General features: G+C 36.9%; 1 protein-coding gene across 1 annotated transcript in view; it reads left to right on the top strand.

Annotated features, from left to right (window-relative positions):
• Positions 1 to 24,252, top strand: part of LOC137501004 (C-type mannose receptor 2-like) — a 96,674-nt gene extending 72,422 nt beyond the window's left edge. Inside the window, exons 12-14 of the mRNA XM_068227833.1 lie at positions 5,595 to 5,825; positions 13,055 to 13,243; positions 24,218 to 24,252. Of these exons, the coding sequence (XP_068083934.1) occupies positions 5,595 to 5,825; positions 13,055 to 13,243; positions 24,218 to 24,252 (455 nt within the window). The remainder of the gene's footprint in view (positions 1 to 5,594; positions 5,826 to 13,054; positions 13,244 to 24,217) is intronic.
• Positions 24,253 to 25,216: the final 964 nt, after the last annotated feature.

Here is a 25,216-nt window from a genome sequence, read left to right as displayed (position 1 = left end):
CATTTTTATTTCCTTAATTAAGGTCATGGCCACTACCATCCCAATTGTAGCCCTTTCACATGCTTGCATCACAAAAATCCTTCAATGTGTGAGTGTTACATTAAGACACTAAAAGAAAAATTACTCTGCACATGTTTTGTAAAACAACTTATGAGTCAAGTATAAATGGGGCTCTTCTACTTATGAGTCTGGGAAACAGCTATTAATTACATTTATTTTAGTTATCATATACATTCTGTATCTCTAAATTAACTACGTTTTATTATAAGATTATTACAGTTGTGAATGTTATATTATTTTCATTGCATTTTTATAAAAATTATTATTTCTTGTATTATACATTAATTTTATTCTAAGCTTTGTCTATCTGGGTAATGTCCGGTTTTGGACAAAGAAGATTAAATTTTATTCAAAATACAGTAGAACCTTGATTATTCGTCCCTCAATTATTTGTTACCCAAGAAAATTTAATCTCAGTTTTTTAAAGCAGTGTACAGTCACTCAAAAAAAAGAATGAACACATTCTTGATATCAAGAGTGACTAGTTTCACCTGTCATGGAGACATCTTCAGAACCAGGGTCATTAAATAAATTAGTAAGTCAAATCAAATCAAATCAAAATCTCTTTATTTGCAAATGAGGTGTCTACCTCGGTGGCAAATGGTACACTAAAATACATTATTGTCAAGCACTAAATATTAAATTACCAAGAGAATAAAATTTTTTTATAATACAATATTATATAATTTACGCTAACAATTTTTTCTGTTAAACACACAGCTCATCCTTAATAAATTTACATTGTTTACAAAATTCTACTTATAATATCTCCTGTACTACTTACAAATATAGTCAACTGATATACAGTATGTGGAATTACTTCAAATGATATACAACTGGTAAAAGTTTAAAATTTACATTGCATTTATTTACTTTTTTTTTTTACCCATTCTGGAACCTAAGTAGCATGACGACCTGCTGCATCTTAACCAGAGCCCCTCTTACCACCACTTTTCAGAGTTCCTGAAGGGCCTTCACAGCTACCGTAGCGGTCCCAGGGCCCTCGAAGTCCCCACTGTACTTTACCCCTACAGGCAGTCCCCTACTTTGGCTGTCCAAACTCCTTAGACCAGGGGATGGAATTGATTTATTCACACACATTCTTTATTTACATTAACCTGCACTGGTTGAATGCCCTCTAACATTTCATTTATTTTCTCTGTTGCTGTTTATTCTCTTTTTGAATATCTGTACAGATTTTGGAAAAGGATCAAACACTACCCCTGGTAAACTGTTCCACTCCTTTATACCCTTCCCAATGAATGAAAATTTACCCCAATCGCTTCTGCTAAAATTCCTTCTAATTTTATATTTGTGGTCAGTCCTGCCGATATAATTATTTTCCAAATGAAGCCTCTCACGGATATCTCCCCATGCTGCTTCTCCTGTATAGGCTCTATATAATCCTATAAGTCTAGTTTTCTCCCTTCTCTTACTTAAAGTTTCCCACCCTAGTTTCTTTAACATTTCTGATACACTACTGTTTCTCCTGAAATCCCCTGTTACAAATCTTGCTGCTTTCCTCTGCACACTATCTATTTCTTTTATTAGGTATTCTTGGTGAGGATCCCAAGCACTGTTTGCATATTCCAATAATGGACGAACCATACTTAAGTAACTTTTTTAATTCTTTGTTGCATCCTTTAAGTAGCCTCATTATGACATGTAACGATCTGTATGCTTTCCCAACAATGTCATCCACATGACCCTTCCAGTGCAAATTACTTTCAAATCTTACACCTAAGTACCGTAAAGTGGGGTAACTTCGGCCATACAGGGTAACTTCGGCCACTGATGAATAGCAACACTTATTTTCTCCTGCCTCCTATACTACAAAGATAAACCACTTGGAACAACTAAAATGCACGTACAAAAGAATGCTCTATCAACACTCGGTAGTCCAAAGAACATTGGCCGGCTTATTTCTTAGTCAATAAATTTTTTTCGCAGCCCTGACTATTGTCTTGTCTGGTAACAGCAGAAAACAAACTGTTCTCTAGCCCCAGCAATTGATTCTCCATTCTAGTGGTTTATGGGGTCAAAATGTAAGTACATCTGGTAACCGATCAACCCAATTTGATGCATTTTATTCAAATAGGTTTTTCAGGGAATAGTTTTGTGATAACAGTTATCCCCTTTAGGAGTAACTTCAGCTATGCCAAGAACATACAGAAAAACATTACGCGGCTGCGGGTATTGTAATTACAATCCTGTTTACTTCAAGAATGCTTTAGAAGGCATTAATAAAGCCACAATAGCAATAAATGGGGAAGTTTATCCCGACAGAGAGGGGAAAGACAGTTCCCATTTTCAATGATAAATAGAAGGATATCAGTTGACATGGATGATTCACATTTAAGAACTTGATTGACGGCCCAGATATTTTCCAATTTAGAAAGCAGTGTATTATGAGGACAGTGTGCAAGATTGCTTCTTTTCCGATCTCCTTTTCTCTCCATACAATTGAGCTTTATGATTTTCATACCTTTTATTTATTATCTTTTGTACTATTACAAATATTTATGCAATGCAACATGTAATTTGTAATATCATACAACGCTTGTACGCTTAGGCTAAATAAAATAGTCTCTTCTTTGTGGAAAATGTGAATTTGATCACTATACTTCTGTTTCACCACAAATCATTTTAATTTGTTTGTGATTGTTGATACTGGGTGTTCTTCAGGTTTTTAAAAAACATTCACAGTGGCTGAAGTAGCAGTACATCGAAGAAAACTTCATTTTTTGAGTTATTTTTATGGCGGCCGAAGTTACCCTAAAACATGGGGTAACTCCGGCCACTCCTTCGATAATCATAATTCATTACTGAAAAAAAATTAGAATTATGTTCATATTTAGAAATGAAAAAAACATGGCAGGACTTATATTATATTTTTCAGAAAATTAGAGGGAATATTTCATATTTTAATTTTTAAAATATGCGAAAAAGTGGCCGAAGTTACCCCGTTTTACGGTATTTGCACTTGCCATCTTTTGGGATAACTACCCCATCCAAAGTATATTCAAATTCAGTTTTAAAACTCCTGTTTGTAAATGTTGTAACAGTTGATTTGCCTCCATTAACCTTCATGTTATTCTCTTCAACCCATTGTTGGATACTCTCAAGGTCCCTTTGTAAACAATCCTCAATGGTATTTATTTCCCTATAAACAATTATGTCATCTGCATACAATCTTATTTTTGATGTTATATTGTTCCCTAAATCATTTATGTATATTATGAAAAGTAACGGACCGATTATACTACCCTGTGCAATTCCCTTCCAAACTTTTTCTTCCTGCAATACGTTAATTCCTACTTTGACTTTCTGAACCCTTGAATTTAGAAATGTTTTTAGCCAACGTGTAACCCTTACGCCCAATCCTATTCCCTCCAATTTCTTTAATAATATTCCATGTTCCACTCTATCAAAGGCTTTGGAAACATCTATGGCTATGCAATTGAACTGGCCTCCTGAATCCAATTGATCTGATATGTCCTGCTGAAATCCCACCAGTTGTGCCTCACAAGAAAATTTCTTTCTAAATCCATACTGGCTCCTCATGAACCAAATTTTATCATCACATATTCCTCTGATGTACTTTGATATTAAACTCTCCAGTATTTTACAAACTATACTGGTCAGGCTGATTGGTCTGTAGTTCTCTGGTTTCCTTTTATCACCCTTTCCTTTATAAATTGGTATTATTACAGATTCCTTCCATTCCTTTGGTATTATACTATTATTTATGACATAGTCAAAGAGAAATTTTAAATAAGGCACTATGTACCACTCCATTGTCTTTATAACCTCCCCAGTAATTTGATCACTTCCTGCTGCTTTTCCTTGCTGAAGCAGTTGGATTTCTCTGAAAATATCTTCATTTGTGAACGAGAAGCTTCTTGTTTCCCTCTGTGTCTCTTTCTCTCTCTCTATCTTCTGTTTCGAACTCCTGACAATCATCTACTGAATCTCTGAATTCCCTACTAAAGAGGTTTGCTTTCTTAGTATCTGTTAAATAGTGTTCACCCCCTTCTCCCACCATTGTAGGAATTTGGATTCCTTTTCCTTTCTGATTCCTGATATATGAATACAGCTTTTTCCATTTCCCTTTGTGGTCATTACGCTCTTGAAGAATGCCATTCATATAATTCTCTTTTGCTTCCTTTTTCACTCTATTCAGTTCCCTCATTAGTTGTTTTCTACTTTCTCTACTCTCCCTACCTTCTTTGATTTTCCTGTTTACTATTCTACATTTTCTTTTTAATTTTCTTATTTCCCTTGTATAATAAACAGGGTCTGAGGTAATTTTACCCTTCTTAACAGGTACAAATCTCTTCTCTCCTTCCCAAACGATTCCTTTAAATTTAGCCCAAAGTGTATCCACATTACTCCCTTCACTTATCCAACAACTGAATTGTGATTTAAGGTAAGTCCCAAATTCATCAACTTTAGTTTTTCTGTAAACCCAATAATTCCTTTTAAGATATCTTGATATCAAGAGTGCGCTCATTCTTTTTTTTTGGAGCCCTGTACATTGACTCCCTGGTGCACAAGTCCACGATCGTAACGTAACTACGTACATGCGCATAGATTGGCAATCCACACTGAAAACATGACTTGATACATTTTTAAATAATTTTATGTTTTGTAAAATCTGTAAACTTTTAAATGCTAATATGTGGTCTGGGGCCAATGACCTTGATGTTAGGCCCCTTCAAACAACAAGCATCATGTGGTCCATTACTGAAGAAAGGGAAGCTACTCAAAGTCAACAATCACAAACATACTTTATTGTCCATTCGATTATCGATGAATAATGTAATGTGCTCACTTCTACTCCATGATGTATGTAGCTAGGGGTAACTATGCTGGTCTTCTCTACTTCCTGGACCATACCTACATCTAGCATGTATCATCTCCGGGAGCGTAACTTTAGTCTCAAGTTCTCTGTCAATAAACTCTTTCACTCCTGTTAGAATACTGTATCATAAATATTTTGCAGCACACGCCAATCAGAAACCAACCTAGCTGTCCATCATTGTTAGCCTCCGCCATTAATAGAAACATAAAATACATTAGTTTTTAATACATCAGTGGAAAGCAAAGAAAGCTAAAGTGAACATTTACTTCCTCTTTTCAACATACGAGATGTGTCGAATTTGAAACCTGCAGCATAGAGAAAACATGTAGTTTTAACCATCAAAAATAAAGTTAATATAATTCAGCAGTTAAAGAAAGGTGAACTAATCGCAAATTTAGCATCAGAGTTTGGTATCATTGTTACAACACTGCTCAATGAATGCATTTTATGATAATATTTGGTAATCTTGATTTCTGTTTTTTTTTTTTTTTTTTTAAATTAACTGTTCAATGTATGCTGTCCATTAAGACAGATAATCAAACTAGATAATGGTCCTTTCTGAAAATCTTAACATCCATGTACAAAGGTAATTTTTTCTACTGCTCTCTTTTATAAAATTTGAATTCTGTAACTTGAAGTCCTTTAATCAGAAAGAATGATTATTTTTCAGATTTCCATGACCTCTGGGTAGGAGGTAAACTGGATTATGAAAAATGGGAATGGGATCATACTGGACAATCAATATCTCCGCACAACTCTGATCCTTCAGTTTTCCCATGGTGGAGCCGTGAAATCCCAGTCGTTAACAATGAATGTCTCAACATTTACCGTGACGATGATAGCAAGCCACTCTTTGTTGATAGACACTGCAGTGAATTAAAAGGCTTTGTATGTGAGGAAGGTAAGGGAGTCATGATTATTGTGATTCTCATAATTTGATAATGTAAGAATACAGCTCTCTTAACAATGTTAATCACCTTATTTATGTTCAACTTCACTGATGGCAATTCTTCAACCTGTGTCAAATAAAGCAAATCTCCACTGTGAATTTCAAAAAAGTTTACTTAGATAGTGAGCTTGAATATTTCACTCAAAATAATTATTGTTAACCACTATGTATTTAAAGTTTATGAAATTATAATTAATGAATTAACTTGCTGTATTGAAAGAGTGTTGTTGAAGAAAAGTCTGTTGCCTATTACGTTATTCACAACCTTGCAAAGAAATATTACCTTTGGGTATGGTGATCCCATCGTAATAATAGCCTATAGGAAGCATCAAAGTGGATTAGAACAAAGATCTAAGGAGTACACCAGAAGTGATGTGCATCTCTTGTGTTTCCATGGAGGTGTGAGAAGAGCTCCCTGGATAAGGGTGACGGAGGAAGAAGAATAAAGAAATATTCTCTAGTTGTCTCTGTTAAACAAGATTTCCAATTATCTGTTTATTGAGTCTAGCTCACATCGTCTGTGAACAAAAGGAGAATAATTTAACCCAAATAAGAAACCACATGAATGAAGAAATTGAAAATTAGATTTTTGTCTTCAGACCTTACATCTCATTCCATTTCCAGTAACTTTTCTGAATATCTAGATCTTGAAGAAGCAGTTCTTCTCTCAGACAAGTAGAAACTGGCACAGTTTGTACTTCGTCATGTCTTTTTAATTACAATGATGTACAATGTGCTTAATCTTCATATCTCCTATCCTTACTTATCTCACACTCATACACAAATATTCACAGTGGTTAATTTTTAATATTTCCCTATATCAATCTGTTTGTATTCATTTTACAAAACTTACAAATAGCTAGGGACCTGAAAAATTAGCATCTATTTATTTCAAGATTAGCATCCTTTTTTTTTCTTTCCAAAATTAGCATCTATTTACAGAGTTAAAATAATCGCATGGTGTTATTAATTTTAACAATTCCAAGTTTACGAAGTGCAATTATTGTCCTTGGTTCACACACAATACAAATTCATTGTTCAAACAAAAGCATTGTCAGTACTTCGGCATTTTTCTTTTTTTCTTTCTTTTTTTTCAAATTGCACCGTCTGTCTGTAACCACTGTGTTGTAATGAGACAACATGCGCTCGCTATCTACATTGTTCATTGGGGTCTACAACAACTCAAGACAGTATTTAGCAAATATGCTGAACTCTGTCTGAACTGCAGGTTAATGCAAGCATGACATCACATTTTTCACTTTCTTTCATCTGGGTTTGAATTGCATGTTTCAGAGAACAGTAACCAGACCAGATATTGTTTCCTGAGAGATCTGTTACTCAAAACAATTTCTCAAGCTCATCTAATTTATCAGTGTTATTCAAAATCATATTTTTTGGATATAAAGCTTGAGAAATTGACACAAATTGATTATGGTTGGGGTCTTTAGCTTTCAATGTGGCTGGTTTGCACTGTGAAGAATGAGTAGCTTTGACAAATGTGTCCCTACTGGGACCTTTCCCACCGTCCCCCATGACTCATGGGACCATGTGACAACAAACCAACCCTTTCGGGTCACGAACACATGGGACCATGCTCCACGGAAGTCGATAGTCAAGGGATCTTTTTGGTCTGTGCCGATTTCTCCTCATTGGGATTGTATACTTAATCCACTCACATGAGAAGTTATCAGCCATACGACTCAGCTAGATCACAGCTACTCTCCCGTTCCTGAGGTCTGAACACGGACTCCTCAGGGCCGAAGAACGTTCGCGGCATATAGAGGCTATCAAACATAAGCTATCTTAAAGGCCTACAATGAACGGAAGAGGATTCTGGATGCATGTTTTTCGGTATAGATAGGCATGAAATCGTTTAGAACAATTTACTATTCACTCGGTGAAATATACAAAATTTACATACACTCTTGATCCTTTTTACACAGTTGATATCAGCAATCACTTATTTTAGCAGCGGAAAAATCCGGGCTGCCATTGACATCAGATGTTACCTCCACATTCCACAGGCCAAAATCTATGTGGACGGCAACGTTAACTGGAACTCTCTTTAATCCAATTAAATTTCCCTTTTGACACAGACGTAAATATCCATATCCCTCTCTACCAAGACAGAGAATTACCGAGAGGTTATTAATATGATCTCACCTTTTCACATACTATCACTTTGAATTGCCTGTGTCCTATATTGCTTACATAACTATTACATTAGTTTGGATGTATGCTACACAAATTGTTTTGTGTATTATCGCGATTGTTTTGTGCGTTCCATCCCCCGGTTACCATAAACCACTTGAGTACGACATACACAGTAAAATGACCCTATCATATTCACAAAAACAAAACAAGCCATGTTCCCCCCAATGCGAGTATTCCATGGGACTGAATCCCGTATTACACATTAGACTCTATTTACACAAAAGAAAAATGTCCGCTTTTGAATGGTCGGCTACCTTAAGGGATCAATGAAGTAAATATAAAAACATAATTAATCCGAACATTCTGACCATATCAGAAATCCGTCACTAAAACACGGAGAAAGAAAAAGGAATGGACTCAAGTCTTCCATATAAAATTAAACACAGACTTGAACAACGAACTATCACTTGCAATCACTACCAGTGGACTTTCACGAAGTCTAGATTCAAATCGACATCGATTATAAGTAAACAAAACACTTCCTGGAAAATAAATATATCAAACACATGTATCAATAAAGACGATGGCTGTAATTTAACCCGTTGTAACCCGCTGTCTTAGCGAGCTGTTGATCCCTGCAGTGCTTGCACGAGGTTCGAACCTGAGACTCTGGTCGTCTCCATCCAGGGAGCTGTAATGCAAAACCCTAACTAAGCTAATCATGTCTCGTGCAGTAGTTACTCTCTACATTGTTTTACGGATCAAGGCTAATGGACAGTGTGTAGTATTTACATAAATTTTGTGTCTTCTTTCACACAGTAGAACGCAACATTCTACCAAAGACGTTTTCTTAACAAGGCGAGTTCCTTTTCTCTCTGGTCATAAATCAGGACCCCAGTCCATTCCCCCTCTCGCACCCCGGCGAGACTAATTCACCGCATTCCCAGGCGGCCTTCAAGGAGCCAATAACATCATTCAATTTTGCTAATGCAGGGTCACCTGCTCAAATTAGCTCATTACGATCCATATGACCAATAATTATCTATTTATTTTTATTATTCAACCAGATTATATCAAAAACTCCCTCATTATACTAGCCATTGGAACTTAACCCTTACATTCCAATCGTATCCTCATTCACACTTCCAACCGCCTTTCCTCGAAGAACAACGTCTCCTAATTTCACCCGTGTTGGTATAGATTGTGTACCTGGCATAACATTAACTTGCCATTTAAACGGATCGGCATGAAATCATCGATCAAAATATAAAATTAATAATAATAATAATAATAATAATAATAATAATAATCCTCTAACCTTTTGCTTGAAATGTATCGGTATCAAAACACTGATCAAGTTACATTAAGAAAATAAATAATAATAATAATAATAATAATAATAATAATAATAATAATAATAATAATAATAATAATAATCAAAATTAATTAAAATTATTAAATCCTGCCAAAAACACTAACAGACCTCATTAGTGTAACCTCAATAGTGTAGTGGAGGACAGGGTTCAAACCTCGGCACGTCATTCCTTGAATATCTTCAGTTACAGCCAAAACTTATATTATCATGCAACAAACTATATCTTTACGAACATAGTGCTGATTCTAGCCCAAGCCTTTCCTTCTTATACGGGCACTTGTTGATGACTCTGTCACCTCGCTAATCCCTGCGGAACTTAGGCAATTGCTCAGATGAGATCTACATTATTAATCTACATAGCATTCTACTCCTTTTCCCCCTCAATTCCTTCTCAGCACTAATTAAACAAAATATGATAACATGCAAATCTAGCCACTAAAAGGGGTCCCATATTCTATACACTAACACAGGATCACTCCCTTCCCATATCTAATTAATTAATTAAAAACAAAAATGAATAAAAGGATTTCCGACCATTCTTGGGCGGATTAAGCCTATTTATAATGTTATTTTAACCCTATACTTCATGACTATTATTTACAAAGGGAAATACTAGCATTGGAGAAGAAAACATAACTTTGTACTCAACAGTTGATGTCTTCGGCCCTGTCCGGAGGCTCCGGAGGCCTAACCATATTGGATTACTCCATGGCACTGGATCCTGGAGTCCTGGAGTTCAGAAGTTCCATATCTTGTCTCGCGTAATCCATTTTTGTAGCACACGGATCACTGAAATTAGATTGTAATTTACACAATTTATCAATTTCTTGCACACGTGTTACCGTTTACTCCTATTACTTCTTTGTCTACCCACTGCCAGTTACATGGAGATGACTATATCGGCTACTTTCAGCTAGTCTATTACACTGTTAAGCCGGGCGTTCCCAGCATCCGCATGATGCAGAATTTTCTATCCCTATCTTTTGTATGTTTTGACAGTTCAGGAACACTTCTCACTGCATTGCTAATCAGTTAATAATCTGACCTGCGCTCTGTTCAGAAACAGCGTGGTTTTATACAGTCCTTTGTTCTCCTCGAGAAATTCTACGTACTATCAAGTAGTTGTTATGCAAAATCCTACTTCATATTTCACGAAGTTTTAGTCTACTTTGCAACCGAGATCTAAAGTACATCTCATTACCGTAATCTTCTGTTGCCTGACACAAATTATAATCGAAAAAACTGAAAGATTTCACTCCCGCTTTGTTCACACAGTATACCAAGGAGCAGTAATCCGATAGCGAACCGACCGTCGTTTCCCGTCGAAAGCTCCTCAACGAATGCTAAAACTCCCTGGAAGTGCGAAAAACTTATACTGGCCCCGGTGGTAGGGGCGGTTTAGTGACTTCATCCCCACTCTTATTTCGACTGCTCCTGGATAAACCAGCCTGTCGAAATTAGCAATACGCTAGACTGTGTGACTTGGTTATGCACAAGTACGCTATGATATGCGGAATTGGATATGTTCGGCGGATCTGCAGTAATTAATTAATCCGCTCGGAGGGGAAGTAGGGAGTCCCCGAAGGCATCTGGTTTTTCACTAGGCGTACGTACGCCACCGGAGTTATATAAGTTGTTTACCAACGCCTTTCGCTTGGAGAGTATTTTCTACCAGAACTCCTGACTTTATAATTCCACCAAAATTCAGCACACTACTCTAACGGGTGCAGTATTGTTAATCAAGCCTTATTTACGCCAATAATGCATTAAATTTAGCCCGATCGCTTTGGCATCGCTGTACACTGGCATATGTTTTCCAATATGGAGTCGCTAAATAGTGTTCTTCTCCTGCTTCTTCTATGACGTGTGCCTAGTTCGGGGATTCTTTAAGCCACCCAGTGGGCGGGTGAAGGCGCCTCTCTGGCGGGCTTCGTATTGCACAACCTGATGATACTCCCAACATCTACACAAAGAGAGCTTGCTGCCTGCTTCCTTACCAAGCATATCACCTTGAAATAACTATTAATTGTGCCGATACGGTCACACTACATGCAGCCTGCTGTAGAGGAGTGAGCTTAATCAAAGCATCATTAGTTTCCACAGAAAAATTCCCCTCACAAATGAAGGTAAAACTGGCATCAAGGTTTATGCAGTTTGGGGTAAAGGAGATGAGAGGTGGGATACAGAGACCCTTCAAGTTCAGTAAGGAGGTCAACCAATCCAGCTGCATGATCTGTGACAGAAAACATGTAGGAGTGAAGCCTATTCACTTCTCGGTCACTCAGATCAGTCAGGCACTTAATACCACAGTTGTTGATGTCTTTCCTGTCAGACATCTTGAAAAATGTAACAACATCAATAAAGTAAGCACTCAAATAGAAGACAGCCTGAAACCAGCTATTCCATCGGGTTATGACAGGTGCAGGAAAAAGCTTTGCTTCCTTTGAAGCACCATACTTTGATGTTAAGAATTGTAAATAATTATATTTTCACTTTCTTGTATTAAAAAATGCATACTTTACCATCACAACCACATCTGTCATCAATGCGACCCAACCATTGCCAACCAAGCAGATCTTACGTGCCCAGCAGTGTACATGCATTAAATGATCCTCTATGACCACACTTAATGTTTCATAACACCGAGTCATGTACGGGGCACTGTCACTAACAAACACTCTAACTGCATCATGTGGTACACTATAACTGCACAGAACTTCTAAAACAGCATGAGAGTGGTTTGTAGCATTTCCTGCATTCACAGAAACAACGTGCAGCTCTCTTTTCGATCCGGCTGGGACTTGGATGATGATAAAAACACAACAGCCCATTTTATCTGTAGTTTCATCACAAAGTATGTTGATGTTCTTCCCCACTTGCAAAACACTGTCGCTTGAATCTATGGCATATAAACTATCCTTTGCATATTTCTGAGCCCTTTCGTGTGCCGTTTTTGTTGTGCGCCCCATAACCTAAACGATCGCTCAACTTTCACTCTTCCCTAGTTTCAATTTTGAACGACAGGAAAACAACCCATTATTACCGTGACACTCGATTTACATTTCGATAATAATCGATACAGATCTTATTCCCCTTGCTATTCCCGTTGTAAATATTGATTTAAGTCAGCAAGCAGCAATCGATCGGCTACTTTTCTTCATCGATCGGAACAGTCGAATGATTTATGCATCATATTTTTTAGTATTTCTGATGATTTTGCCAAAATATGTTGTTTTCGCCAGCAAAATAGCACATTTTCGCAGAATTTGCACCAATATCGCATATTCATACTAATTTCACATTTTGGGTCACAATGTAGCACTTCTATTTATGCGTAAAAATGATTTTATTCCACATTAGAATTACCGTAGGCTTGGATTCAGTACAAGATTCAAAAATTCGCATTTATTGCAAATGCGATTTTTCAGGTCCCTATAAATAGCAAACGTGAACAACACTTTTACATACTGTTTTTTAGTGCTTCATTACATAACATGACTTAAACTTAGAGATTCTTGATCACAAATCGAACTAACAAATCTTTGTGCTGTGTAGTTTTCAAGGAATAAATGAATATATAGACTGTTTTGCTTTTAATAGTGAAATTATTTTCTGGTTTGCTATGTATGAACTTAAATGTCATTAATTCCAGTTGGTTTACTTTTAGCTGCTGATACCCCAAGTGAGAACCAGGTTCTTGAGCTGAATGGTAACATGTATATCTTCACTCCAAACAAAATGATCTGGAGTGATGCATATGATGCGTGCATGAATAATGGATCCACCCTTCCTGTGGTGCTGGACTCTCAAACAGCCATATTTTTGGCTAGTGCGTGGTCAGGTGAGTGCAATGACCATCTGCAATTTCTGTCATTCATCCTCGAGTGTATTTTTTGTTTACCACAGTATCTTTTAGTGTCCTAAAGAATTGTGACTGAAATACTAATCAAGCACACCAATAAAACAAACAAACAAACAAACAAACAAACAAACAAACAAACAAACAAACAAACAAACAAACAAACAAACAAACAAACACAGCATGTGAAGCCAAAGTGACTTCTGGCCAGTCAGATGGCTTGCAAATATTGGAATGCATGAAGAATGCCAGCACGATGAACTGGAAGGTAGAATACTATCGTTTAAAAATTCTTTATAGATAAGTGCTAGTTTTCAAAATCCATAATTTCCATTGTGTCTGGCTCCATGGTTAAATGGTTAGGTTGCTGGCCTTTGGTCACAGGGATCCTGGGTTCGATTCCCAGCAGGGTCTGGAACTTTAACCACAGTTGGTTCATTTCACTGGCACGGGGACTGGGTGTATGTGTTGTCTTCGTCATCATTTCATCCTCATCACAACGTGCAGGTTGACTACGGGCGTCAGATCAAAAGACCTGCATCCGGCAAGCCGAACTTGTCCTCAGACACTCCCAGCACTAAACACCATATGCTATTTCATTTTTACTTCCACTGTTGTCTATTGTGCATCAAAGTAATGATTTGGACTCTTCAGCAGGTCAAAAGACGATACATTTCAAAATAATTAGTCAGGTAGTCACTTAAAAAAAACATAAAAGCTCTCTTTTGGTAGATATAAAATTAATTACAGTAGAAGTCCGCTATAGCGAGTACAGCATATAACGAGAACTCTGTTATAGCGACAATTTTTTCTGTCCCTTCAAAATTCCTGTATTAAACTGTGTATCGTCCTTCAGTTACAGTGAGAGCCCTATCACTGACGCATCCGTTACTACGAGCGAATAAGCACGCGCGATTTTTTCTGTTACCGATATTTGTGCATCCAGCGATTATATTGCATGCAATCGATCACCTTCGGTATCGTTTCAACTGGCGAGTTCTCTCGTCGACATTCAAAGGCGATGTCGGAGTTGATTAGTAATACGCGTCGACTGCTGTTCTGTAAAGAAAATTTGAAATGAAAGAGAATATGTTTTCATAACAAATGTGTAAATAAAGTGTCTGATAACGGTTGTTAACTCATTAAAACTAAAGGCTGACTAAACGACCGCTTAATTTTAAGGCTAAATACTGCAATTAAGAATGAGATGCACCTCGAGATATGGAAGAGTGCATAATTGATTTCAGATGTTAGTTTATATTTTCTTGCATCTGGTTAAATTATGGAAAGGCTATTATGAAACTTTATAGCGAGAAGGTTATCATCTCTCTACTGGTGCTTGAAGTATATTTTCATCCTACGTATAATACGGTTAAGTTAGGATAGGTGACACTGCTTTAATATGAAAACTGAAACGTTTGCCCCAAAATGGGATTGATCATCTTCGGTACGGTATAGTTTTCTATGTGCATTTGTGAGCTCTCTCGTTGACATTCAAAGGTGATGTTTCAGTCGATTAGTAATATCCTTCGACTGCTGTTCTCTTAAAAAAATTTGAAATGAAAGAGGCTAACATGTTTTCATAATAAATGCGTAAATAGCATGGCCGATAACAGTTAACTTGTTAAAAATAAAGACTGAAGTAAACGATCTCTTAGTTTTAATGTTATATATGAAAATTAAGTAAGAATGTGATACACCTCAAGATATGGCAGAGTACATCACTGATTTCAGAGGATAGTTCATATCTTCTCATGTCTACTTAAATTTCAGAAAGGCTATTTACATGTACATTTTTAGCGAGGAGGTTATCATTTCTGTACATGCATTTCAAATATGTTTTCATGATACAGATACGGTTAGGTTAGGTGGCGCCGTTTGAAGAAGAAAACTTAAGTGTTTGCCACAGAAACCTCTGAAGTGATACCGTATTTCTCCGAATCCAAGAAGACAATTTTTTTCTCAGAACTTCATGCAAAAACTCAAGGGTAGTTTTGCATTCGTGGCCTAACAGTAAGTTAATGTATACCACTGGTAACTACCACGATAACCACCCTGCTTTTAACCTCCGCACGCACACTCAAAACTCATTGACCGGGCAAGTTGGCCGTGCGCGTAGAGGCACGTGGCTGTGAGCTTGCATCCGGGAGATAGTAGGTTCAAATCCCACTATCGGCAGCCCTGAAGATGGTTTTCCGTGGTTTCCCATTTTCACACCAGGCAAATGCTGGGGCTGTACCTTAATTAAGGCCACGGCTGCTTCCTTCCAACTCCTGGACCTTTCCTACCCCATCGTCGCCATAAGACCTATCTGTGTCGGTGCGACGTTAAGCCCCTAGCAAAAACAAAAAACTCGTTGACAATAAACGACTGCCTCTTTATTATACATCGCTAGCCGCGACAACCGGTTGTACAGTGCCTGTATGTAACGTCACTGGATCTCGGGAAATAGTGAAGAGAAAATTACATTCTATTAGCCTCTACAAAAACGTTTCTCAAATTTGCAGAATGGGATTCTTAGAAAGGCCAGCTACTCAGTGGCAGAGTTATAATGCGTCTATTGCACTTGACGCTTAGTAAAATTAAGTTTTATAGACAGCAGGAATCATTTCGTAATGGATATTCATATTGTAAAGATACATGGAAAAGGTATCGCCTGCAAATTTTCAACGGATTCTCGTTGATATTATGATACCAATTTAAGTTAATGGTTATTAAACATTTAAACCTAAGAATTTCATATTTTTGTCCGTCGAAACTAGTTCCAAGTGCAAAGGTTATTAAACACTCGGAAATGTAGAATAACTGTGATGCTGCAAGAAAATATGGCATTGGCCTAAGGAAAGCCAATATTGGGTGTTAGCGTGAAGACAAAGAGCAAAAAAAAAAAAAACCCACCACGTACTGTACAAAAAGTGCATTCAGTGGTTCACAACAAGGATGCTTTAAAGAAGTCGACGATGAAATTATGAGGTATGTGCACGAAAAACGCAAGGACGGATTGGCCATACCGTGGCACAATAAACTCGTTTGTTGACTTTAATCATCCACGATTAGGCCTATATCGCTAGCCGCAGAATTTGTCCGAACCCGGCAAGCAAGATGTGCGTGTAAGGTAGCCAGTTATCTGACGCTGAGTAAAAGTAACAGTTTTATAGACAGTAAGAATAATTTACTGATGTATCATCCTATTGTTGAGACGCATGGAATAGGTATTGCCGGCAAATTTTCAACTTGTTCTCTTCGGTATTATGATGGCAGTTTTAAGTTAATGGTCATTAAACCTGCGGAAATAAAGAATAATTGTGCAGCTGCAAAAAAAATATGGCATGGCGAAAGCCAATGTTCAGCGTCTAAAAGTAACCTATAAATGAGTAGACCTACTGTTCAACAAAGGCATTCATATGATTTTACAAAGTACTTTTTGAGCCTGATTTAAATTTTTGAAGGAAAAAGTGGGGTTTGTCTTGGATTCGGAGAAATATGGTACTATATTTTTTTCAGAATGGTATTAAACATACACTTTCACGTAGTATCGGATTTCGAAAAATTACAAACAAGTAAGCCATAGTATGGATATCGTCTGCGGAAACACAAGTTTTGAACAAACTGATTGCCATTTCATACTGATTTTAATGTGTATGTGGGGGGGGGGGGGGGTCCGACATTTATACAAAATTACAAGTAACTATTCTCATTTTGGTTCTGTATTGAAGATGACGTATATCACAAATATTATTATTATAATATTTATAGATCCACCAGTTCAATACAATACAATACAATACAATCCACTATTTCATGTGGTTAAAATTTATACATAATACATAAAAGTCATAGGTACATGTTTCACCCTTTTTTACGGGCATCATCAGCCTATATCAATCTTAAAAACTAATGGATATGAGAACTTTCTAATCTTATAAACTATAGAGTAAAATGTTGGACAGTGATCTCATAAAATGTTAAAGTATAACATCTAAAATAGGGATATTGCACAGAAAGTATGTTAAAAATACTGTGAATTAATAGTTTTTGAAGATTATAATGTGATTAATCATGAATATTTGAGCATTTAAAACCAAAATGGATCCTCTTCTTATACATCATTGGGACTGTGACGGCCTTGAGTGTGAAAGCACAATCATCCAAGGGGGATGTTTGTTCCATTCCCATAGCATGAGTTCAAGATAGTAAAATCAATGTCAGTTATTTAAAATAGAAGCGTGAATGTATCAAATATTAAAATATGTATGGTTGATTTATCAGAAAGTCGTAGAAAAGAAGATGGGACTTCTTGTGGAGACGTTGGTAATGATAAAATGTTGTGTCAAAGCTAGCTGATGTCAGTGTTTAGTTATGTAAGTGCGGTAATCAATTGGATCCAAAAGATGGTCAAGTGGGTTGAAACATTTGTTCAAAGAAATGATCGAGTTTTTATCTGAAACAAAATGTTAAAGAGAGTTAGTTAAATAGTATTGTACATGAGACTTCCCGTACATAAAAAATGCCTAAGGCGGTACTTACTCGTACGGTGCGTGTTAAGTACGTCGGGCTGTTCCAGCAACGCTAGCTTGACTGACCTTTCTACTTCTAGTATTATACCGGTGTGGCTGAGGCGGTGAAGGACTCGGAAGGGGGGGGGGGGCGGATCCTTGCGCGCAGGTGTTGTTGTTAGAGGGCTGTTAGGAGCAGGATGGGTGGGCCTAACATTTGGCGAGGTGGTGGGAGCTTTAGAACAAAAAGTTATAAAAGTCTGCGGGATTGTATTATGTTTCGAATTCACAATACCTAATAAGGAGGAGAAACACAAACACAAACATTCTTAGGTTTATATCTATCTCTCTGTTCAAAATATATATGGCGCTCATTGGCAATTCTCGTCAAACATAAAACCCTCGGATCATCAGCGTGTCGGCTGGAACTCTCATTAGCAACACATATAACTCCCCTTATTATTCTGGCTGAATGCATCTGTTATTTAATGCTCTCTGGCAATTAATATTTTATCTCCATCTTTAGCGATCCAAGTCCCCCATTCGAATCCATTCTGTACTCTTAGTTCTAAAGTACATTCACCCTCGGGAGTTCCACTTCTGGATAATTTATGAAACAACATTCCCTCATCTATTATCTCCTAGTAAAATGACAACAGTATGGTCTCCAGAAGTGACTCGCCACAAAGTCTCGTAATCACAATTCCTATTGTAAGCTGACCTGAAGGTGGTTTGGATCTTCACACACATTCTACTGAAAATTCATGCATAGTTTCATACTCCTATCCTTACTTTAAATGGCTGCCATTTCTCCTTGGTCCTACATTCAGCTCCTACCTGAGTCTTTCTATCACATGAAATTACTCTCTCAATCTTAACAAAAATTTCATCATCTTTATTTATCAAGCTGTTAACCTATCTTGTTCCTCCTGTGGGCATTCCCAATAAATAAAGAAAATAATATAACATGCAACCTATAATGAATCCCGCTTGTTGCTATCAACTATAACACAGTCAGGCTGGGAGGCTCAGATGGTTGAGGCGCTGGCCTTCTGATCCCAACGTGGCAGGTTTGATCCTGGCTTATTCTGGTGGTATTTGAAGGTGCTCAGGTACATCAGTCTCATGTTGGGAGATTTACTGGCATGTGAAAAAGCTCCTGCAGGACAAAATTTTGGCACTTCAGCATCTACAAAAACTGTCAAAAAGTAGTTAGTGGGACGTAAAACCAATAACATTGTTATTACTATAAAACATGAAACTCTAGGAAACCCAGCCACCTAATTTATTTACAATTTCCGTAATATCTATATGATTTCTATCAAACATTCATGGATGCAGATAACTAACAATTTTGACTCATCCTTCCCATTCTTCATTGCCAAGTAGCGAATATTTTAGAATGACTTAAATATTATATTTAAGGATCTCTTATCAAGAAATATTTTAAAGGTTTTTATTCACAACAATATTCATCTTACGATTTCATGAATACAACTGTTAGTTTCCACGAACTTTATCATCAAGAATTTTAATGAACAATTCACACCAATTTTATTTGACTATATGACTTGAAACTTTAACAAAGTTTGTAATAATTTATTCTAAATGTCCTTGTGCATAAAAGTGTTTTTAATTTGCCTTACCAACCTAGTAATGTAATTTTTGTATCTGATACATTGTGTAACTAGCTGATGTACCCGTGCTTTGCTGAATTCTACATTGTATACAGAATTCTAGGTTAGGTAGTGTACATGTTGTGAGAAAGATTATATTAAATTGCATAGCTCTTAATGTTACCCTAGAAACGCGACGGAGAAGTTACCAAACGTCTCTTCTCATATAATAATAAATAATAATGTTATTTGCTTTACATCCCACTAACTACTTTTACGGTCTTCGGAGACGCTGAGGTGCCGGAATTTAGTCCCGCAGGAGTTCTTTTGTGTGCCAGTAAATCTACCGACACGAGGCTGTCGTATTTGAGCACCTTCAAATATCACCGGACTGAGCCAGGATCGAACCTGCCAAGTTGGGGTTAGAAGGCCAGCGCCCTAACTGTCTGAGCCACTCAGCCCGGCTCTTCTCATATGAAGACTGTGTTAGGGAATATTCATTGTAACGGTAGGCCCGCTTGCCTACCATCAGTCACAGTCAGGTTGGGGAGCATTATAATGGCAGACACTCAATCTCCACCTGCCTTTTTATATCCTCAGAAAGACTGTGTTAGTGGTTTTCCCAACTGAAATGAACATAGGTCATGACAATGACGTCAGTAGGAATGACACAATTAAAAGCAATGTTTTCATATGAAATACTCAATCAAATGAAAAACCATGCATTTTCTCACTTTTAACGAACAGTACTACACTTGTGATACAATTCCTTTAGTTTTGCTAATTGCCACCTTTCCAATACAATAAAAATATATTACAAACTTACATATTTATTATGATGTTTACATGGTACATGTTTCGCTCCTTTTCGTGAGCATCATCAGCCAAACTATCATTAATCTAAGATTGTGTAAGATCATAAAACAATTCTTTTGGTTCAAGATTACTCCCATAAAACTAACTGACAATCTTATAACATTTTAAAAGTCACACAACAATAAAATTATGTCTTAAGTTAACACTTTTTGTCTAAAATCTTCTTCAGTCCAAACATTTTATCGCCGAAACTCATCCGGTGAACATCTTTTAAAATTGTTTAAAAATAAGAATAAAATAAAAAACTTTGAAATCTGGCTAGTTGTGTTGATTCCCATTGCTTAACTTGTATAATCGTCATTAAAACTTCATAACAGTATTGAATATTTTCTGCAGTTGATAATTGTTATTATGGTCGATAGACTTGTTCTCGTTGCTGGAGTAACATTTATAAAATGTATTGGTATTAATTTATATTATCAATGGGGTAAAATTGTTCGTGAAGAAACTTGTTGATGAAACACTTTTTGATGTGATATTGGATTTAAAATGTTCTCGAACGTTCCATAATGGCTCATTGGTGTATCTGTAATGAAAGATAAAAATTATATGTTTATGGTTTTGATTGTATTTCTGTATAACATCTTATTGGCAGAATTGTCACTTACTTTCCTTTCTGCTGCGTAATTGTTTGGTGTTACTCCTAGCCTCTTGAGAACTACTTGTTATCCTGTTTGCACTTCTTGTGTTGTATGAGTGAGTGTGGATGAGTTTACGTTTTAGCGGGGAGGGGGAAGGGGAAGTTAAGGATGTAAAGAGAGCAGGAAACAAATTTGACTTCCAGATTTATAGAAAACCGACGTTTACTCCAGTAATGATCGAAAATGAGTCACTCCACCCCAACTCTCACAAACAGGCAGCATTTTTGAGTTTGGTTTACCGAGCCCTAAAAATTCCACTAACAAACAAGAATTTAAAGAAAGAACTTGATTTTATAAAAGATCTACCACTCAATAACGGTTACAAAATAGAAATGATTAACAAAATCATTAATAAGGTGAAAATAAAATTGGTCACTAATCTTGTACCAGATAAAAATAAAAAATCCAAATTTGCAACTTTCACATTTACTAACCCAGCTATATACCAAATCACTAATACCATCAAAAAACAAAATATTAACATTGCCTTCAAGACCCAAAACACGAACCGAAACGTTTTCTTCAACCACAATAAAGTTAATACAAATAGTAATCCATATCAAGGATCTGGAATATATAGGCTCACGTGCGCAGAGTGCAATTTTTCATACGTTGGCCAGACTGGCTGAAGCTTTATAATAAGATATCTTGAACATGTAAATGCAGCCAAACACAGGAAACATTCTGCAATGAGTACTCACATGCAAGAAACTGGACACAGTTTTACAACTATCGAAAGGGATTTAAAAATCTTAAGAAGAGTAGAAAAAGGAAAAGAAATGACAGAATTAGACACAAACAAACTCAAACAAACTCAACTCCTCCCCTCACTTCCCCTAGACTATCCCCTCCACAGTCTACTGCAGCTATGAATGCGCCACCTACCTTAACTTCCCCTTTCCCCTCCCCGCTAAAACGTAAACTCATCCACACTCACTCATACAACACAAGAAGTGCAAATACGATAACTAGTAGTTCTCAAGAGGCTAGGAGTAACACCAAACAATTACGCAGCAGAAAGGGAAGTAAGTGACAATTCTGCCAATAAGATGTTATACAGAAATACAATCAAAACCATAAACATATAATTTTTATCTTTCATTACAGATACACCAACGAGCCATTATGGAACGTTCAAGAACATTTTAAATCCAATATCACATCAAAAAATGTTTCATCAAAAAAGTTTGTTCATGAACAATTTTACCCCATTGATAATATAAATTAATACCAATACATTTTATAAATGTTACTCCAGCAATGAGAACAAGTCTATCGACCATAATGACAATTATCAACTGCAGAAAATATTCAATACTGTTATGAAGTTTTAATGACGATTATACAAGTTAAGCAACGGGAATCAACACAACTAGCCAGATTTCAAAGTTTTTTATTTTATTCTTAAATAATTTTAAAAGATGTTCACCGGATGAGTTTCAGCGATAAAATGTTTGGACTGAAGAAGATTTTAGACAAAAAGTGTTAACTTAAGACACCATTTTATTGTTGTGTGACTTTTAAAATGTTATAAGATTGTCAATTAGTTTTATAGGAGTAATCTTGAACCAAAAGAATGTTTTATGATCTTACACAATCTTAGATTAATGATAGTTTGGCTGATGATGCTCACAAAAAAAAGAGCGAAACATGTACCATGTAAACATCATAATAAATATGTAAGTTTGTAATATATTTTTATTGTATTGAAAAGGTGGCAATTGGCAAAACTAAAGGAATTGTATCACAAGTAGATCTTCAATATGGACAAGGAAAATGAAGTTTATAACCTGCAGTACTACACTTCCGATCTAACAATCCAAATTTTCAGAGCTGGAATGACCAAGTCGCAGACAGCCGTGATCCGTGAACACTCTTCGTCTCTTTTTCAGCAAGGTCAGGGGGTCGAAGAGTGGAGAGTCCCAGGGCAAGAACTATGCCCTTTTACTGATCTGTTTCCTAGGAATACCCGATGAATTAAAAATCTCAATTCACTACACTGGCGGCGGAAAGAACTATCTGACTTGGAGGCAAATTCTTCCTCCAAGCTAGAGGAGAAAGCCCCTCTACACTGCGAATTTGAAATAAAATGAATGTCGATTTAATAAAAGTGAAGCAGAAGAAGCTTTTCTTAAGAAACGGCTCTTTTCAGGGTTGAATTTTGAATTATTTAATGAATTGTGGTCCTATAATTTGGAATAGGCCTAAATTGTAATTCTAGACTAGGTACTACTACTACTACTACTACTACTACTACTACTAAGTGAGCCTCTGCCTTAAATGTGCACACTGCTCATTCAAAACAGCGTGTCAAATAGCTGAAATACTATGATGAACCAGTGTGTTATGTACCAGCAGTATCAGGAAATGTATGAACCAGAGGAATGGAATGCTAAAGAAGGAAGTTTTCTAACTCTCCAGGTATATCCCGTCAATATTCAGTTAGGCTGTTATACTCGGTACGCAGCAGTAATCCCATCTATTGGAGTTGAGGGGCAGCATAAGACAAAGAACACCACAACAATGGTCAATATAATGTTATTGTTGATGAATGTTATGGGCTTTTGATATTGTAGGCCTTCACATTTAGTTTTCTTCAGACTCTAAAATACCACTCTTATCATAGTCGGTATGGTAAAACTGAATAAAACATAAATGATCAGAAATTGTATTCTCTCTAACTTTTGTTATGCAGTACTTTTCAATAGGACCAATAAAATACTGTAAGTATTTAAAAATTAAATTTTAGGTCCCTTCCCCAAAACTACCATTTCGCTCAGTGTAATTAAAATGATTTATAGCCTAGATTGTAGTGGCTCATTTCTCGACTTTACGTATCGATTTTAATTAAATTCTCTTCGGCCGTTTTCTCGTAATGCATGTACAGACAGACAGACAGACAGACAGACAGACAGACAGACAGACAGACAGACAGACAGACAGACAGACAGACAGACAGACAGACAGACAGACAGACAGACAGACAGACAGACAGACAGACAGACATTACAGAAAAGTAAAAAGTGCATTTCCTTGTTACTGTGGACATGACTGATATATAAATACCATTCCTTTCAAATTCTGAGCAATGTACAGACAAAACTCTTATTTTATATGTATAGATTTATTCTAGCTGATGATGTCTCTTAGGGGAAAAAACATGTGCTAGATTTAATAAATTATATATGTACTGAATAGGCAAATCACTGAAATATAATAATTTAATTTATTCTTAAATATTCGCTACTTAATTTTATAGTCAATACAGGTTTTTATGTAAAACAGAGCTGTTAAAGCTTGTTACATGTAATTTGTCATTGCCTTTAGAAGCCATAGTCGCAACTCCATCAGTGGATGCCTAGTCCATCGTGTTGCTCCCGCGGTTCACTCTTGATTGCATAAATTTCACTGTTGAGTTGCTCTCCATCCTAATGATTGGATCAGTTGGGGCTGCCTTCTGCTTCTCTCTTCTGTCTTCGGCTGTGGTTGGCTGCTGCAAAACACAATTCACATTACGATCTTGGCCTTACTGACTGTTAATATGAATCTGGACCTTGAAGACACACGTCTGATATAATGAAGTGGATAAAGTACATGTGACTGTCACTTCAGCACTCGGCCGATCTCATCGTATGTAGTTTGTAACCTGAGCGTGTCACAATGCTTTGATCTTATAATTATTATTAAGCTTCTATATTGTTTTCAAATTTTCAGTAGGCTTTAGAAAGCTGCAAAATAGTATACACTGACTGACAGTGACAATGCAACACCAAGGAGGAGTGGTTCGAAAGGGATGAAAGTTGGGGAAAAAACAGAGTCGGCACGGAAGAATAATTGATGTTTATTTCAAACCGATATGCAGGTTACACAATGCGCACGGCATTGACTCAGTAGGATGTAGGACCACCGCGAGCGGCGATGCACGCAGAAACATGTCGAGGTACAGAGTCAATAAGAGTGCGGATGGTGTCCTGAGGGATGGTTCTCCATTCTCTGTCAACCATTTGCCACAGTTGGTCGTCCGTACGAGGCTGGGGCAGAGTTTGCAAACGGCGTCCAATGAGATCCCACATGTGTTCGATTGGTGAGAGATCCAGAGAGTACGCTGGCCACGGAAGCATCTGTACACCTCGTAGAGCCTGTTGGGAGATGCGAGCAGTGTGTGGGCGGGCATTATCCTGCTGAAACAGAGCATTGGGCAGCCCCTGAAGGTACGGGAATGCCACCGGCCGCAGCACGTGCTGCACGTAGCGGTGGGCATTTAACGTGCCTTGAATACGCACTAGAGGTGACGTGGAATCATACGCAATAGCGCCCCAAACCATG

Source organism: Anabrus simplex, chromosome 5 (assembly GCF_040414725.1).
Source record: "Anabrus simplex isolate iqAnaSimp1 chromosome 5, ASM4041472v1, whole genome shotgun sequence".
Classification (NCBI taxonomy): Eukaryota; Metazoa; Arthropoda; class Insecta; order Orthoptera; family Tettigoniidae; genus Anabrus; species Anabrus simplex.
The sequence above is the reverse complement of the archived record's forward strand: the minus strand, read 5'-3'. Positions and strand labels throughout refer to the sequence as shown.